General features: G+C 41.0%; 1 protein-coding gene across 4 annotated transcripts in view; it reads left to right on the top strand.

Annotated features, from left to right (window-relative positions):
* PIEZO2 (piezo type mechanosensitive ion channel component 2) overlaps positions 1-19,405 on the top strand; it is a 338,873-nt gene extending 319,468 nt beyond the window's left edge. For 3 of the 4 annotated variants that reach the window (XM_059706647.1, XM_059706648.1, XM_059706649.1), the window contains 13 exons: positions 497-749; positions 1,929-2,061; positions 3,229-3,376; positions 3,466-3,680; positions 4,661-4,819; positions 6,542-6,689; positions 10,732-10,920; positions 11,276-11,368; positions 13,008-13,180; positions 15,146-15,274; positions 16,591-16,670; positions 17,426-17,609; positions 18,697-19,405. In XM_059706647.1, coding sequence (XP_059562630.1) covers positions 497-749; positions 1,929-2,061; positions 3,229-3,376; positions 3,466-3,680; positions 4,661-4,819; positions 6,542-6,689; positions 10,732-10,920; positions 11,276-11,368; positions 13,008-13,180; positions 15,146-15,274; positions 16,591-16,670; positions 17,426-17,609; positions 18,697-18,949 — 2,157 coding nt within the window. In that variant the 3' untranslated portion in view covers positions 18,950-19,405. Of the gene's footprint in view, positions 1-496; positions 750-1,928; positions 2,062-3,228; positions 3,377-3,465; positions 3,681-4,660; positions 4,820-6,541; positions 6,690-10,731; positions 10,921-11,275; positions 11,369-13,007; positions 13,181-15,145; positions 15,275-16,590; positions 16,671-17,425; positions 17,610-18,696 lie in introns of those variants that run through there. The other variant, XR_009454151.1, reaches the window with a different exon arrangement.
* The last annotated feature ends 6 nt before the right edge of the window (positions 19,406-19,411 follow it).

Genomic DNA, 19,411 nt, shown 5'->3' with positions numbered 1-19,411 from the left:
CATCACCTGTCTCCATCTCACTTAATTAGCCAAACTTTTATCATCTTACCCACCCATATCCACTCTACTGGGACCATCATAAAATTATAGATAATAAGCTTTCTTAGACTCTCTCCCTGCCTTGGTTTTCTCATCTTTTTTAATTACAGCTTTATTGAGGTATAATCGACAAAATTATAAAATATTTAAACTGGACATGTGGTGATTAGATAAATGCATACATTGTGAAAGGATTCACCCATCTAGGTAATTAACACATTCATCCCCTCACATATGTATTCTTTTTTTTAATGAGAATATTTAAGTTCCATTCTCTTTGCAAATTTCAGTTACATAACAACAGATAATAGCACAGTGTTACCAAAGATAGTCACTCTATTTTGCCTTTGGTTTTCTAATCTTGGGGAGAGTTTGTTCGATGAGATATCATAGGGCAGAACACCAGCTCCCTCACCTGAAACAGCCGTCTGAATTGTCCCTTCCCACGCTTTCTCAGTGCCACGGCCTGTGGGATGAAGATGACATCACCGACAGTGGGACCGACAAGGACGAGTCAGATGATGAGCTGTCCCTCAGTCACGGCAGAAGGGACTCCTCTGATTCTCTGAAATCCATCAACCTGGCTGCGTCCACGGAGTCAGTGCACGTGTCCTTCCCTGAGCAGCTGACGGCTGTCCGCAGGAAACGTTCCAACAGCAGCTCCCAGATATCCCCCAGATCCAGCTTTTCTTCAAATAGGTCTCAAAGAGGTATCCCTGGGCTGGAAATACCCACTGAGGTTCTCCTTTTACTGGTGCCAGTGTGTCTGGGGCAGGGCGTTTGTTGGGTGCTACCAAGCAGACAGGTATTGTGATGTGAATTGAAAGTGCTTTGAAATCAGACAGACCCGAATTCAAGTGCTGACTCAGCTGTGTGTGTGACCTGGGGCAGTCACATCATTGCATTGCTCTAAATGTCTGATTCCTTCCGGGACAAGGACTTCAGATAATTGTGAAAAGTGGCCAGCATACTGCAAGGACCTAATAAGAATTGGGCATACAACAGTTTTAAAATCAGATCCACAGATTCTGCTGGGTGTGCCCAGAGTGCTGTAAATCACAATTTATTTCAAAAATATATTTATATTTCATTGATGGGAACTTTCAGCTATACTATCTAATAATTTGCTCATGCATTTATTAATTTCTTACTAAGCAAGGGAGTGCAATCAGAAAGTAGATATGCCTTCCAGTTGCCACTCTAGGAAAATTGGGTATTTGTATTTATAGCCCTCCTGTATGAAACTTACCAAACACTTGTGAACAGTCATGCATTGTATGACTTTTTGATCAACGATCAACGATGGACCACATATATGATGGTGGTCTACCATATAGCCTAGGAGGGTAGTAGGCTGTACCATCTAGATTTGTGTACACTCTGTGTTGTTCACACAACCACAGAATTGCCTACTGACACATTTCTCAGAATCTATACCCAAAGCATGTATCATTAATTGGTGCATGACTGTATTCATCTTCAGGCAGATGCTGGAAGGTCCTCGTATTCATTTTACAGTTAGAGAAATGAGGACATGAGAAAAGGGATGGGCCATGGACCCAACCTGAAAAACCTGCGACCTAGGCCCCCAGGTAGTACAAAAAAGCTGCTCTTCCCATGTGTTTCTTCCTGGGACAAAGATCACATAACAATCCAGGGATGACTCAGCATTGGGTATACAAACCCATGGATGCACTTTACCTCCAAAGCAGAGTTAAGACAGCAGATTCCAAACAGTCAGTCACTGCTCTGACAGGCATATGTGTTCTTTCTTCCCTCTGAGTCTGTTTCAAGCCATCCCTATGCCATGGGGGCCCCAGGGACACCTGTGATACCTATGTCAATTAGTCCGTGCCTCACAGTGCATCTTGGCTTCTTTCTATTCCTAGGCAGCACAAGCACCCGAAACAGCAGTCAAAAAGGAAGCAGTGTTTTGAGCATCAAGCAAAGAAGCAAAAGGGAACTTTACCTGGAAAAGCTTCAAGAACATTTAATCAGAGCAAAAGCACTTACCATAAAGAAGTGAGTGCATGCAAACACTTGGGTTGTGGGTTATATTTTAGGGCTGGCGGACTTTGGGAAATAATTGATACCAATCATTTCATACATACCAAAGGTGAAGAACAGAGAAGCGGCTTCTCATATCACAAATATCCTCTTAAGGCAGAAAAAAATGACCCATTATTAAAAATAATATTTTAAAAAATCACTTTTCAATAAGTGTTATTCATTTTTACATTCGTTGCATTTAGAAACACATAAATAATCTCAGAAGCTCACAGTAGGTAATCCCAGGCATTATCATGGAAAGACTACTGGATAGGGAGGAATTTCCTGTCAAAGCCGGAAGGGCCTCAGACATACACTCTCATCCTAGAGAGGAGAGACTGAGGCACGTGGTGGGGAGATGGCTTGTCATTGTCATGTAGCCGGTCTCCAACAAAATGCTCAGGTTCCTCCCAAGTGTCAGGGCTGCAGACAAACAGCCGATGAGGAGGCAACATAGAGGACATGCCGCAGGGCCGGTCCTGAATATGGGCTCTGAGGCCAGGAGGGCCATCCACACCGGAACATGGCCTTGAACTGAAGGTAAAACCCAGAGCACAGTAAAGATAAGGCAGAGGCTGGACAGACAAGCCAGAGCCAGGAGGACATGGTAACAAAGGACAGAGCAAAGTGAACTGAAAAGCCCAGGGTACTCCCTGGGAATCACGAGAAGAGAGGCCCAGGACCCACCTGGGGGAAGGGCAGGGCTGCCTAACGATGACCTGGCTCCTGGTCAGCCCTTCAGGTCTAAGCACCCTGGTGTATTCCCATGTATTTCTCAGTCCAGCCCTATGCCTCAGGTCTTATTGCTACCTTCAGTTTACAAAAGAGGAAGTGAAAACTAGGAGAGTTAAGTAGCATGCTCAAGGTCTCACAGGTGCAGAGTAAATGAATCAGGTGACAAACCACCTAAATTTCAGGGCTTTTATCACTGTAGCACAAGAAAAAATGTTCGTGGTCCTACCTTGCCAGTGAACTTGTATGCACTCTGTTTGAGCAGGAGCCACCCCCAGCAGGACTGTCCTGAGGCTGGGAGAGGGAGGTCTAACCCGTTTGGCAAGAGGACTAGAAAGACTGTAGAATCTGGTCATTTCTCCACTTGTGCCTCTCCTGAAGCAAGGGGGTGGGGTCCCTGTTTTGCAGGACTCTGCAAATATATGTGCCCATCAGACAGTTCTTCTACAACCTCATCCACCCAGACTACAGCGCCGTGACCGACGTATATGTGCTTATGTTCCTGGCTGACACTGTTGACTTCATCATCATCGTCTTTGGCTTTTGGGCCTTCGGGGTAGGTAAAGGCCACCATGCAGCCAATGACTAATAGTGGTCTGTCCAGTGAAATGCCACTCAGGCCTGAACCTGTTGTCTCTTCCCCAGAAACACTCAGCAGCGGCAGACATCACCTCTTCTCTGTCCGAGGACCAGGTGCCCGGGCCGTTTCTGGTGATGGTCCTCATTCAGTTTGGAACCATGGTGGTGGACCGAGCACTGTACCTCAGAAAGACTGTATTGGGAAAGGTCATTTTTCAGGTCATTCTTGTGTTTGGAATTCACTTCTGGATGTTCTTCATCTTGCCTGTAGTGACTGAGAGGTAAGCTCTTTGGAAACTGTTGCTGCTGGTTAAGATGGGTTGGACATGGGAGATTTACAAAGAGTAGCCCAAAGTTTGATAGCGAAAGACCTCGTAAGATCCTGGAGGCTAATACTGCTTTCCCTCTGTCACCTTGAACCCTAAGCATCTTCTGTGTTAACCTTCAGTTCTCCAAGGACACCACGTCCTCCCAAATCTCAAAGCCCTTCCTTCTCATCTCTTCCGCCTCCAACCCACAGTGCCTCTTCTTCCTCACTCTTTAGATCTCAGTCCAGGTGTCACTTTTCCCAGACCTTCTCACCCCACACCTCAAATTTAGTGCTTAATGCATGAACGGATGAATGTGTCAATCGATAACAGAAAAATAAGGGAGACAGCTATAAATAGGAACTGTTAGGTTATGGTAGTAAAGGGTCCACAGAAGGGGCACATGGACTGGTCCACATGATGTAATAAGAATGATATTTTTAATAAACATAATTAAAAGTCTTCATGTATAACATTAATTTGATCTTATACATCAGAGTCATTCATAGCCAAGCCTTAAGAATAACATGTCAATAAGTCTGGCTAATTGGAAGTGTGAATGAAAAGTAATGAAAATGGATTGAACTTTACAACATTATGGTTGTACATTTTTCTTTTTTTCTTTCTGAGCTTTAATTTTGGACAGAATAGCCGCAGCATCCACATTGTGAGAAAATGTTAATAGTAAATTTACTTAACGGCAATTTATTTTATTTATGGCTTAAACAACTGGCTAATGCACTCATACCTTAGAGGCACCATTCATAGGATTTCTTTTATTACCCTACCTTTTGCCTTTGAAGTGATCAACTATACATAGTGAATTTCTTAGAATTGACTGAATTGACTTAAATGCTAGAGGGGCAATTAGGCTTTTTAAAAAATCCTAAACTGGTATCCTTTTACCAGAAGAGGATTCCATTCCCTCACTTTTCTGAATGTTTCTGTTTTAGGAAATTCAGCCAGAACCTGGTTGCTCAGCTTTGGTACTTTGTGAAATGTGTATACTTTGGGTTGTCTGCCTACCAAATCCGTTGTGGCTACCCAACACGAGTGCTCGGAAACTTCCTCACAAAAAGCTACAATTACGTCAACCTCTTCCTGTTTCAAGGGTAAGGACACAGGCTGTATGCCATAGTCGCTCACAGAGGGGAGGCTGCCAAGTGAAAGGCATTCTGTTCCTACCTGGGGAGGAACAGGGAGAGGAAGAGTGCTGATGTACAGGAATGTAGATCATCACGAAACTCTTACAGTATTTAGCAAAAGAACAGATATGCTTCTTGAAATACCTTTCTATGTGTAGTTGCCACTCACCTAGCCAGGATGTTGTTCTAGGATCATCCATCCACAGGGGTTAATTTTCTATTTCTATATCCTGCATAATTACTGTGATAATATTTTGGGATTCATGATCCTTAAGTATAAATATATTCCTGGGCACAATGAAATAGAATATTTGGAACCTAGACTATTCCTAAATACCTTTGGAATTTTGCATGTACAATAAGTCCATCCATTAAATAGGCCATTTATTCCCCCTAACATCAGTTGGAATGCCACGTGACTTGCTTATTCCTGGTAGTAAGTTAGCTGCCGAAGGAAGCATATTACTCTTCCATGTGAGAATTGTATTGGTTGCATCTCCTCTCTGTTTGCTCAGAAAGCAGACATAAAAATCAGACTGACTGCATAAAAAGTCAGTCTGCTCCTGGCACGGCTGGCTCCTACTTAGCACCAAACCTGGGGGCTAGGGACTTGGTCATAAAAGTGGTATTGAGCATGCTCAGATGTTAGGAACCTCCAGTGTGGAACAGTGTTTCACTTAGTGCCATCCTGTACGGGGCTGATATTTCTTCCCTGTGTTGAATTAGTGCCGTCTGGACAAAGCTGTGTAGCCCACAGGAGAATACCAAGCAGTAACCCAAGCTGTTGTAAGGGCTGTGTAATGAACCTAGACACTCCAGCCTGGGAGAAGTCAAGAAATAGGGGGCAGTCCCCAGACTTGAGAGGAGCCCAGGCCAACCTATTCCCAAATGAAATATAAGAGACTGAGCCAGAGTCCTGTTGGCCTTAGTCATCTAGTAAGTCTACTGTGTGACCCAAAGACATGTTCTATTCCCTCTGATGGCTGTCATTTGCCCTGATTTTTCACTTACAAGGTGTATTAACTTTCCAAGCTCATTCAACAACAAAGCCCCAACAATTCAATAAGCCTGCAACCAACAGATTATTGTATCATGAACAAATAAATGCTTACAAAAGCTAAATTATAGATATTTGCAGATGATATCATTTTATATAGAGAAAATCCTAAAGACTTGCCCCCCAAAACTTGAGAACTAATCAATGAATTCAGTAAAGTTGCAGGATATAAAATCAACATACAGAAATCAGTTGTGTTTCAACCACTAACAATGAAATATCTGGAAAAAAAATAAAGAAAAACTTTCATTTATAATAACATCAAAACAATAAAATACTTAGAAATACATTTAATCAAAGAAGTGAAAGATTTGTACAATTTCTTATAAAAGAAATTGAAGAAGACACCTTTAAACACTTAAAAAGGAAATACCAGTTTGTTAAGACCATCAGCCAAAAAACGAAAAGAAAAAAAAGAAAGAAAAAAGGAATGGAAAATACCAATTCATTTATTAGACTTCTAATGAAAAGCAGTTGTATTCCAAGTTGGATTTTACCATAAGGGTCACCTTGAGAATTTTTTCTAAGATCTAAGAGCTAAAACATCAAGTAACTGCATGAGTTCCCAGGGTTAGCTGGCTATTGGGGGCCATCCCAGAACTGTCTCTCTAACAAGACATGGTTTCTGCCAGGTTCCGCCTTGTTCCATTTTTGACTGAGCTAAGGGCTGTGATGGACTGGGTGTGGACAGACACGACCTTGAGCCTCTCCAGCTGGATCTGTGTGGAGGACATCTATGCTCACATATTCATCCTGAAGTGTTGGCGGGAGTCGGAAAAAGTAAGCCAATAAAAATGCCTTATCCCTATTTGTCTCTCTTAGATACAGACTGGTTATAAGATTAATGTGAACTTTTGCAAGTTTTGTGGCCAAATAAATGGAGACAGGGACAAAACTACTAGGATTTATAAATGTCCTATTGATTTTCACCCCACTAGAGTAGGGAATTTTGGACATACTGCTGTCTTAGCAATAGCATCCAGATGTGTTCGTCTTTTGGCCACTTTGTATTGTAGTTATTTTTAAAAGAAGAAATTATATATTGCTGTGTGACTCAATAATTCTTAAATGACTCATTGGGGAACAGGAGGAAATTTGCTATGGTGGAGAAAAGTGGGGTGAGGTAGCTTGAACTCAGGCTCACCACCTGATGTCCTTTTTGATGAGGGACAGACAATGTCACTGCTTTGTGCCAAGGAAATTGAAGTGCAAATACTTGATTATTCTTCCAGGTTGAATGTTAAGGTTAAAAATAGAATTGCAATTATTTATAGGATTCTCAAGTTCAATGTATGAAGCAGGAATCTCTTGCATAATAACAATAGAAATACTCAAGCAACATTAACTGAGGTGGTGTGAAATGTCTTTTTTTCTCATCTCTTTGAAAAAGTCCCCTCTAGTCCATGTAATCTCTGCATTCTGCAGTTTCTTCTGAGAATTTTAGCTTTGTAGTCATGGGGCCATTTGTACCTCTGTGTTTCTGGCATTTGTGGGAGTGAAGGAGATGAGGCTGGTAGTATACTTGTATTAGCTTTTCCTGATTTTTAAGGTACAAGGGAATTGATATAAGGACAGAATATGAGAGCCAATCTACCAAAGGGACATAGAGGGTAGAAATCAGGGTGACAAAGGCTCTGGAACTCATATGAAAACAAGGAGGAAGAACCAAGAATCATTTAGTCTGAAGAATTATTTAAAAAGGGGGGGAGGGACAAACTATTTGAAATATTGGAAAATAGATTACAATTTTTAATTAATTTGTAAGATCCAAGAAAAGTAGACAAAAGCTCCAGTAAGTCGCAATGGAACATAAAGATCTTCCTAAAAATCACAGAAAATAAATTGAAGACACCTTTAAACATTTAAAAAGGGAATCCCTGTTTGTTAAAACCATTAAAAAAAAAAAGAAAAAGAAAAGAAAATCTTACCCTTTGTGACAGCATGGATAGACCTGGAGAACATTATGCTATGTGAAAAAGCCAGTCAGAGAAAGACAAGTGCCATATGATTTCACTTATATGTGGAATGAACAAAATAAACAAACAAACAAAATAGAAACAAACTCATAGATACAGAGAACAGACTGAGAGCTGTCAGAGGGGAGGAGCGTTGGGGAGCTGGGCGAAAAAGGCGAAGGAATTAAGCAAGAGAGAGAGAGAAGGAAAGAGAGAGAGAGAAGAGAGAGAGAGAGAGAGAGAGAGAGAGAGAGAGAGAGAGACCTCATAGACACAGACAATGGCATGGTGATTACTGTGACTACCAGAGGGAAAGGGGGGTGGGAGAGGTAGAACAGGGTAAAGGGAGATAAATGGTGATGAAGAGATTTGACTTGGGGTGGGAAACACACAATACAGTACACAGATGATGTATTATAAAATTGTACACCTGAAATCTATATAATTTTACTAACAAATGTCACCCCAATAAATTAAATTTAAAAAAGAAATAAAAGCCTCATTTTAATGTATCACCTTAATTTAAATATATGCTTCTACCTTATGCTAAGTCTATGGCTATTTAAATCACACTTGGTAAAACATCTTGAGAAATCTGGATATGTGAGAGGTAAGTATTAGGGATTCTAAATGAATCTGACACTAGTTTCTACTTCCTCCCGTAAGAGACTGAAACATTACCAGTAATTATCGCTTTTCCATATTGAATGTAATATGTTCCTGGGGTTTCATAAATACACTTTATGAAGAAACAGCAATTTCCTGAGAGGCCAGTGTTGGTGTGAGCACACACAATGCAAGCCACTCGCTCCTAGTCATGTTTTACCATGATTTCCATGCAGCCACTTCCCCAAACACTTTTTTTAAACATGCTTCTATTAACTTCAGAAAGAAGAAGGGAGAGGGAAAAAGGGATAGAAACATCAATGATGAGAATCACAGATTGGCTGCCTCCCGCATGCCCCCTACTGGCGATCAGCCTGCAACCTGGGCATGTGCCCTGACCGGGAATCAAACTGTGACCTCCTGGTTCACGGGTGGAGGCTCAACCACTGAGCAACACTGGATGTGCCAGAACACTTTAAGAAACTGTTTGGAAACGCAGCATGACCGGAACTGCAAACTGGAACTCTTGGTCAAGAGTTGGCTCGCCTACGAAAGGGGTGATGGAGCAGCATAGAACAGGAAGGTGACAGTTGCTTTGAACGTGAAGGGAAAGAGAGCCTCATAATTAGAGAGAGGCCAAAGGTCTTGCCCCTGTTCTGCCCTGGGAAATGCATGGAGGGGTGAGCAGAGAAGGGGGAGGTGGGATGGGAATTACTGGGAGCTTTTCGAGGGGAGCCTCAAACATACTGGCCTTTGGGAGAGGAACCAACATGGTCCCACAACAGGCAGAAGAGACTCAAACTGCTCTTGACAGAGAATAGATAAATCTCCTTTAACACACCAAGCTCTCCATTTTGTAATACTAGGGTGCTGTTGGAGTGGGTTAAGTGGACCATTGTCTAAACTGGCCTCATTGAGAAAATAATGAAAAAGCAAATCCGTGGTGTATGAATATGTATTTCCAAATTTTAAATATTTTAGTTTTTCTTTTAAAATAGAAAAATTTATACAATAATATAAAATTCCAATGCAAAGGTATTAAAATACTGTCCTTAATATGAACCTCACCCAACTTCGCAGCAGAGTCATTTAGAAGCATTATCTTTCGTGCACTGAGTCAATAATGCTTCCCACACTGGCTCTGACCCACCCTCAAGTCCAGCTCGTGTCCTCATGGTTCCAAGTCCATATTCAGGAGCTACTCAGTGTCAAAGCTTGGAGAGCCCTTTGGCAGTGAGTGTCCTTTAAAGTCCCCAGAGGTCTCTGCAGGCTTCCAGACCTTTCTCTTAGTTTGTAACCCAGAGCTCAGTGCATACAGGTAGAATGCACATGATTTGTTCTTGCCCTAACCTACTGAAATGAATTCATCCTAACGGAGTGTGAGCCCCAGGTAGGGAAGGGGGGACAGCTTCCAGATTATATATATAGCCTAAGTCCAAGGGTCACCCTGGAAGGAAAATAGGTCACTGAGAAGCAACATTTAATAAGCAAGGAATATGCATATAGAGCTGGAGCAGTTTTAATATCAGACAGCGAAACAAGCTCCTTTCACCTTGCCCATAGCCTCTAAGACAGAGCTTAGTGGGTCCCTTGGTAAAGCAAATGGAAGTGATTCCAGCCCTACCAAGTGTTCTTGTCACACAAGTCCCTTGTGTGACACACACACCTACCACCACCCCCAACCCCACCCCTCTCAGCATAGCACCCAAGCAGAGAGAGGCCCCTGTGGAGTCACAGTACCAAGAGGACTGTGCTGATCCTACAGGTCTTACGGCATGCCTTGAACAACATTGTTTTGACAACACGTGATTAATGAAGTGAAAAATGTTTTTCCACCCACTAGCGGGGGAGAAGGGTTCAGTTGAAAGGCGCAGCTTTTAAATGCTCAGGAATTTAAAGTAAAATGTCTTTCTCCCACATGATCCCATAAAACCAGAGGCTTTATTCAACACAGAATTTGATCCATTTGTCCTGAGGTTTGGCACCAACAAAACCCACAGAACAATTTTAAGGAGAAAGTCACTGAGGTCCTGTTGGTCCCTCATGGCACCATGGTGGGGATGTGTAGGGAGCTCATCACATCTTCATGTCACTACCTAACTTGGTTCCCAGGTTGAGACAAGGTTGCTCCCCCACTTCAGAGCAAACAGAGCAGAATCAGGACTAAATTGAGTCACAACCCCATGAGACGAGCACTCGTCCACCCTACCTGCTTCTCAGGGGACAGCGGCCTGAGCCTTGTGTGAACTCTTCTGTTGCAGAGATACCCTCAGCCCCGGGGGCAGAAGAAGAAGAAAGTGGTGAAGTATGGCATGGGAGGCATGATCATCGTTCTGCTCATCTGCATTGTCTGGTTTCCTCTTCTCTTCATGTCTTTGATCAAATCTGTCGCCGGGGTGATCAACCAGCCCCTGGATGTCTCGGTCACAATCACCCTGGGAGGTTACCAGGTAATGGCTGTGCACTTCCTCCAGGTCTCACTCACCTGCAAGTACCTTACCTCACACAGCACTCTTTCCTGATAACCCCCTACAGGACGTGTAGTTAGAGTTTGCCAACCCACATTTCCTATCTAAATTTTGACTTCTCAGCAAATGTGATGTTTGAAATAAGGGGCAGAAGGCTGTGAAAGGAGAGGTCTGTTCTGGTTTTGGGTGCAGGAATAATCACTTCAGAAAGAGCTCTCTGAGGCGAGTTGTCCCTGGGTGCTCAGAGGGTGACATCCTACGCAAAGCTTTTCCTTTCAACCCGGGATGCAGAGAAGAGATTCAAAATATTCACAGCGCTGTGTCTCTTGTTTTCCAGCCTATTTTCACAATGAGTGCCCAGCAAAGCCAGCTGAAAGTTATGGACCATACCAAGTTTAAAGCCTTTATAAAACCTTTCCATAGTGACACTGTAAGTAAATGTGTATAATAGATTTCTATGAAGAGCTTTCATCTCTGTGAGCTGAGGGGTGGTCACATTATTCACTATTTTGCCATGGCCTGGGAGGGGGGGATTTTCAGAGATTATCAGTTGTACACAACAGATTCCTAGCCACTGGCCACTTTGATAATCAAAGACATCATTTCTATATTATTGGATGCAAGTGTTAATAATCTCAATTTTATTTCAGAATATTTCAATGTAAGCTCAACAGGGGTTGATCCTTTTAAAATATTTTTAATTTTTTAAGTTTTGAAAGATATTTATTCTTTTGACTGGTTGGTCTATTCTGAGAATCTACCCTGAAGAAGTAATTAAAAATATGGGAAAAGCACTATGTTGGTACCTACTTTTGACAACATTCCCTGTTTTAGTAAAAACTGGAAGCAGCTTGAGCATTCAATAAGTAGGGACTGGTTGAATAAGTCATGGCATGTGTATGTAGTGAATTTGGTTAGCTCTGACTACCCTAGGGTGGTCATAGTAGAAGAAGGGGGCTTTATATTTTCTTGACATACTTTGTATTTTCTTTACATATGATGTTGTCTGAATATTTTCCAAGCCACTTCTGTAATTAAAAAAATAATCATTACCTTTTACAATTAAAATTTTCTTTACAAATAATTTTGATAGGTTTTTTAAAAATATGTCTTTTTTGATTTTAGAGAGAAGAAGGAAGAGGAAGAGAGAGATAAAAACATCAATGAAAGAGAAACATCAACCAGTTGCCTCCACTTGCCCCCTACTGGGGATCCTGCAACCCAGGCTTGTGTCCTGACTGTATGGAACCAGTGACCTCTTGATTCATGAGTTGACACTCAACTACTGAGCAACACCATCCTGGCTACAAATAATATTTATTCTTTAATTTTTAAAAAGTGATTAGGCAGTCCTGGCTGGTGTAGCTCAGTAATTAGAGCATTGGCCTGTACATCAGAGGGTCTTGGGTTCAATTCCTTGTCAAGGGCCAGTTCCTGGGTTGCAGGTTCGATCCCTATCCCTGGTTGGGGTACCTGTGGGAGGCAGCCAATCAATGTGTCTCTCTCATATTGATGATTCTCTCTCCCCCTGCCCCCTCCCTTCCCCTCTCTCTGAAAATAATCAATGGACAAAATATCCTCACTCCTCAAGTGAGGATTTTTTTAAAAAATGATTAGGTAAGCAGAGGCTTTTCTCTTCTGTAAAATTATTGGTGTAATGCACACTGTCAAAACCAACCTTGAGGGATGAACACCTGTGAGGACAGGGCCAGGATTCCTGAGCGATGAAATTTGACTCTCTCATGAGAGAGACATTTCCCAATAGTTGATAAATTTTCTTCTTAGTGGGAAGGAAAAAAGACACTAAGTCACCTGATTTACCTTTACTGTTTAATTTGAGTGATTCCATAGCTGTATTGGTGTGGCAGCATCGCCACTGGGCTTTGATGATGTCCCTGGGAGGAGAATAAAGTCAGTGCAATGGGACACCAAGATAATCTGTATAGAAATTTTCCTTTCAAAGAAGAAATTATGTCTATACAGTCAGTGAAGAGGAAGAGTAATAACTTCCTTCATGCATCACTGTGTGTGTGTGATCTATTTATGCGTGTGTATTTGTGTGCATACAGGGTGCTATGCAATTTCTGGAAAATTATGAAAAAGAAGACATAACAGTAGCAGAACTGGAAGGAAACTCAAATTCTTTATGGACCATCAGCCCTCCCAGTAAGCAGAAAATGATACACGAACTCCTGGACCCCAATAGTAGCTTCTCTGTTGTTTTTTCATGGAGTATTCAGAGGTAGTTACTGTATTTCCATGCATAATTTCCCCTTTTCCCCAATCTAAACTCGGGGTGGGTGGGGAGCATAAAAAGATAGAAAAAAATATATTAATGTGGATATTAGTTCACATTACATCTTGGGAACATTCATTCAATGCTACAGCTAACATTTTTGTTTATTGAATAATGGTTTACCTGGGAATCATTGACAAAAATACTTATTACATTTCCTTTTTTCTACTAAGTTTCTTTTTTTTTCCTTCTAATTATCACCTGAGGAAATTTTTTAATTGATTTTTAGTTAGAGAGAGGAAAGGGAGGGAGGGAGGGAGGGAGGGAGGAAGGGAGGGAGAGAGAGAGAGAGAGAGAGAGAGAGAGAGAGAGAGAGAGAGAGAGATGAGAGAGAAACACCAATCAGTTGCTTCCCATACATGCCCCAACAAGGGACCGAACCCACAACCTAAGCATGTCACCCAGACTGGAAATCGAATCTACAGCCTTTTGGTGTACAGGACAATGCTCCAACAAACTAGGCCACTGGGCCAGGGCTAAGTTCCATTTCAAAGAGAGGCTGGCAATGAGTTCTGTGAGCAAGAGAGAAAGGAGGGTGATGACTCATAAAATGAAACAGAACCTGGTTGTATTGTAAGAGTTCCCTAAAAGGTAGAAGTTTGGTCTTTTTTATGATTTTTTTTCTTTTCTTTTTTTGTTTTACTAAATTTATTCATAAAACCATTCAGGTCTCAAGTGTACAACTCAATCAAACATCACCTGCACACTGCATCATGCGACCATTGCCCCAAGCAAAGTATCTTTCAGTCCCTATTCCCTACCCCACCCCCCTTTGCCCACCTCCACCAACCTCCCACTCCCCTTTCCTTCTGGCTATCACCACACTGTTGTCTGTGTCTATGTGTGATATACATGTTTTTTGCTTAATTTCTTTACTTTCTGCCATTGAAAATTCGGTCTTAATAATAAAGAATATGCAGCCTTTGGAACCCTGGCTTCTCACTTGCATCTCTCCAACATCCAGGGAGCCCTAGAAGATCTTTCCTCCAAGCGTGAGATGTGAGAGCAGCTTGGCAGACCCAGGAGAGGAGAGCTGAGGGAAATTTCTCTTCACTAAACCTGCGCCAATGGCCAGCATGTGGCCACTACTTCTCCTGTTTAGACAGAGCATGTCTTAGGAAAAGTTCTGGCATCCCGAAGCCAGACGTGTTAGGGAAGCAGTTCAGGGGCCTCAACACAATATACCAACTGATTAGTTACTTACATCACAGTTGTGACTGAGGACTCTATACAAGTTTATTTGTCAATCAAGCTTTAGGTTCATGTAGGGCCACAATTCCAGCATCTTCGATGGAATTAAGAAGAATTATGATAGGTACAGAAGAAAGCCTTCTAGAATCTAAAGTGAATTCACAAGGAAAGTGTAAAGAAATATTCTAAAGGGGATAGTTCATAATTTAAAAGAGTTTCTTTAATTTTATTTTCTCCTTTAAATGTCCCAAATTCCTCACATGGAATTCTGTACTGCCAAAAAATTTACTTCTTAGCCTTTCTTTGAAGACCTACCAAAAAAATAACAACATGAAACATCAACTTCTGATTGAAATTTTTTTTTTTAAATGTGGATTCCATTAGTCACCATGAACACCAGCTTCATTGAATTGACATAAAGAGAGTTCTGGAAATGCTTATCAGAGCAGCAGAACGCTTTCTCTTTTGCTCAGTAGACTGTGCCTCCTCATGTGCCATTTGTGTTAAAAGTGTGTGTGGTTTCCCTGGGATTTACTAACTTGGTTGTCTAAGAAACTGGACATAAAGCTGAGGTGGACAGAAAGGGCTGGGGTTGACAATCGTGGACCCAATAAAACCTTGGTGAGATTAATAACATTAAGAGTCAAGTGAGTTTATAATTTCTCTTCCAGACTTCTGAATAATCATTGACATTGACATTTTGTGCTTTTTTCTTCACAGAAACATGAGTCTGGGTGCAAAAGCAGAAGTAGCAACAGATAAGCTTACTTTTCCTCTTAAAAATATTACTCGAGAGAATATAGCTAAAATGATAGCTGGCAATGACACACAAAGTTCAACAACACCAGTGTAAGTTGATTGTTCCTGTTACTATAGCTTGAATAGATGTATGTACCTGGTAAGGAATCTCTACCTACGAATTCATCATGTGCAAGAAATGCAATCATTCTTTGATAACTCAAGTGAATTTCTGTTTGGGGGCCTCATTGTGCTAGATTAAAGCAACTCTATCGTCTTCCCTCTCGCTCTCTGTCCCCTAGCCAGGGAGTATTGCTCTCACCCCTGAGCAGCAAGCCGTGCTGTTGTATTCTGTAATCACCAAAAGCCAGGGGAAGACTCTGCAAGACCCCTTTCCTGTTGTTCCTGCTGCAGGGTCACTGGATGCCTAGCTAATGAATGGGGGGTAGACAAAAGGTAAACAGAAATTTGAGGAGGAAATTATATCTTAACATATTATCATGCCCTAAAAGTGCTCCATTTCAAACACATCCAAGCTGTGATGTTTATATTCTAATAGAAGAACTAGTAGGAGAAAAAAAAATGCTATTGGTCTAAAACTGCTAAATGATGTCCACTAGCCATTTCCCAGTTCTGTGGCCAGTCTGCCCTGGCCCCATTTTTATGCTTTGAATGTGAGAACCACCATGACGCAACCCTCAGACAGATTCCTGACTAAAACATTCTTTGTTAATCAATGAAGTTGAAGGTCCCTTGAAGATTGTCAGGTCCTCCTCCATCACTTCCCAGATGCAAAAACAGGTCTAGAACGATGGAATAGCCTTCTCAGGTGACCCAGCTCATCCCTGCAGAGGTAGGATAAGGTTCAGGTCACCAGTTCTCTCCTCACACCTCACTCGTATCACTAGATCAAATGCAGTCCACTTGATTATTGATATTTCTGAAATCCTAAAAATTAAAAGAGCGCTCAATGTTATTAATACAAATGATAGGCTCTTAGCAAGAAAGATAGCCCTTTGCTTCAGAAACAGTAACAGATATGGGAACATCTCTGCATCAGTTTTAAGGCATTAATTAGCTTGTGTATGGTGTTTAGATGAATGAGCATTTGGATAGAACCTGGTGAATTTTTTTGGATTCACAAGGGAAAAAGTAAAGTGAATTCACAAGGAAAGAGTAAAGAAAAATTCCAAAGGGGATAGTTCATAATTTAAAAGCATTTCTTTAATTTTATTTTCTCCTTTAAATGTCAGAGAATTCTGATTATAATGAATACCCATAAATAATGGTGACTACACAGTGGATAGACATATAAAGACTCTTGCCATTATTTGTTTGGTATAAGGTCAAAATAGCAATAAAAAATCAATTTTACATGGTTAAACAACTAAAACTCAATTGCCTCTTTTTTTTTTCTTTATGCACAGGACTATAGAAAGGATCTACCCATATTATGTGAAAGCACCTAGTGATTCTAACTCCAAACCTATAAAGCAACTTTTATCTGGTAAGAATGAGAGGGAATCACTCAATCATTCTTTTTAATCTTTCTTTTATTCAACACCTAGGGTTTGCATTTTTCAGCCTCTGTCAAACTTCTTTCCGGTTTTCTTTCCCTTGCAAGAAGCATAAGGCACCTGGCTGTGCTCACCAGCCAGAGGAGTCATTCGCTCAGCTGGGATCCATGTTCTTCGTTTTCTTTTTCTGTTTATTGATATAGAACCTGGTTGACTCAAATTCATATTTAATGACTTACGTTACTGCTTAGTCAGTCTGTTTACTTGTTTCTATTAGCCACCATATCTGTGGCAGAAAACTGCCTCTTACAGTGTTAAATATGAAGACCCCACAATAAGAGCAATGAAAAGATGGTAGGAAATGTACTTGATTCAGCCCACGGGTGATTAAATATCAATAGAAGTGCTCCAGGGACTGTCTTTCCCCCATACAACCGTGATGGGAATGAATTGATGTCTAACTAGTTGTTGGGAATTATCAGCAAAGATGCCCAGGTGATGGGTCTTTCCCTCTCTGGCTGTGAATCTGCTGCCCTGCACATGTAGCCACAGTGACTGACCTTTTTAGTAAAAAAAGAGAAGCCCCATACACACCTAGGCCCACTCTTTCTTTTCACTTGCATTGTTAACATGGCCATGTGGACATCCTGGAATCATATGCTGTGGACGGGAACCAGGTTTTGCCATTTGAAGACTGTTGTTGATGTGCTCATGCTAACTTGATTTTATATTTTTTCTCTTCCAGAAAATAATTTCATGAATATCACCATCATTTTGTCCAGAGATAATACAATTAAATCTAATAGTGAGTGGTGGGTTCTCAATCTGACTGGAACTAGACTCTACAATCAGCATGCCCAGGCCTTAGAGCTGGTGGTCTTCAATGACAAAGTCAGCCCCCCCAGTCTGGGCTTCCTGGCTGGCTATGGGTAAGGACCCATTTAACAATTAACAGTTACGAGAGTCTATGTCTGCTAACCACTATGCTGAATTCATAAACTAATACAAAATGATATTAGATGTAAACTGTAATTGAAAAATAAAATTGGAAAAAATGCCCCTCAAAAAAAAACACTTCTGTTCTTTAAAAAGGAGTCTACTTCTGTATCATATAAAGTTGAAGATGGGAAGCCATTTATCTTCTTAAAATTTTCCAGTTTTGTAGCTGAAATATTAAATTCACAGATCCTTGACCCTTCATCTTAAAATATAAGGAACCAGAGTCCCAAAGCTGTCCCAAGCCTTGTGTGGCTCACACTGCTAATGACGAGACTAGAAACTGTATTTCCGGCTTGTGAACTATATCTTCCTGTTAAGCACAGTTTGATTGATGCGATTCCGTGTTTAAACTTAGAAATCAGCATAAATTTATCTTTCTTTGCTTAGATTTCCTTATGCCCTTAGAAGATATAGGATCAATTAGAAACCATAGTTTTGGACAAGTCCAATGTTATCCTTTAACCACATTCTGATGCTTAAAATCCTAGGACACTGTCACACATCCCCTACAGGGAGAAGTAGAAACTTTTCCATTTTCCAGGATAAACCTCTTAAGAAATCACTGTCTAACCAAAGTTTTATTATAAAAATGAATCTCTAACAAATGCTGTATTATTAAAGTGAAAAGTGTTAGGTACAAAAAAGCATACAGAGTATAATTGGATTTCCACCAAATATATGATATGGTTGATGCATGTATAATATGCAGTAAAGTCACCTGAAGTTCATATGTGAAACTGTTAAAATTAGTAAATTCCAAAATGTGAGATTTCACAGGACTTTTCTTTTTCAAATCTTACAGTTCTGTAATGTGTAATTTTTTTTAGAAAGAACGTGAATTGCCTTTTTTATCATCAAAAAGTAAATGTTTTCACCAGAGAAAAACTGTAAGCTTTGCTAAGTTTATCACATCCTCTATGGATTTTGAAAGAAAATGTTATGCTTTTCTTTTAGATGCGTTCTATTTACCATATTTAACTGCTAGCTACAATTTCTGCTTAATTTTTTTTTTTTCAGTATCATGGGACTGTATGCTTCCGTTGTCCTTGTGATTGGGAAGTTTGTCCGCGAGTTCTTCAGTGGGATTTCCCACTCCATCATGTTTGAAGAGCTTCCCAACGTGGACCGAATTTTGAAGTTGTGCACAGACATTTTTTTAGTTCGAGAGACAGGGGAACTGGAACTAGAGGAAGATCTCTATGCCAAATTAATATTCCTGTACCGCTCACCAGAAACCATGATCAAATGGACTAGAGAAAAAACAAATTGATACCTTAGGACACAGACTGCAAATCAAGATACCATTTGAATTTTCAAAAACAAAAAAAAAGCACAATATTCTCATAAGAGCTATGCATTTCTCATTCGATGGAAATGGTTTCTCTTCTGACAGGAGGCCAAAGGGAGTTGGCTTCCTTTTGTAGTCAAAGCTACCTTGCAGGTTCAGGCGCTGTTGAAAAAGTTATTTGTAATTCCATTTCTCTGAATCAGGGCTACTTGGTTTATGTTTTACTCAACAGTGTCTTGCATTCTGATAGACTATGTGAAGGAATCATTGATGGGTCTCCTCCCTCAGAGAAACAGAAGAGCGGAAGGAAGAAGGAAGGACGCCATGTTTTCCTGTGTGGGGACCTTGCCCTTCCTGAAGAGATGCTACAATACAGGCCACAGCGCTCTGTCGCCAATGGGGAAGCTGCTATGGGGAGAATAGATGGACCTCAGCACAACCCGG

Source organism: Myotis daubentonii, chromosome 8 (genome assembly GCF_963259705.1).
Source record: "Myotis daubentonii chromosome 8, mMyoDau2.1, whole genome shotgun sequence".
NCBI lineage: Eukaryota > Metazoa > Chordata > Mammalia > Chiroptera > Vespertilionidae > Myotis > Myotis daubentonii.
This window is presented reverse-complemented; position numbering and strand designations above follow the sequence as displayed.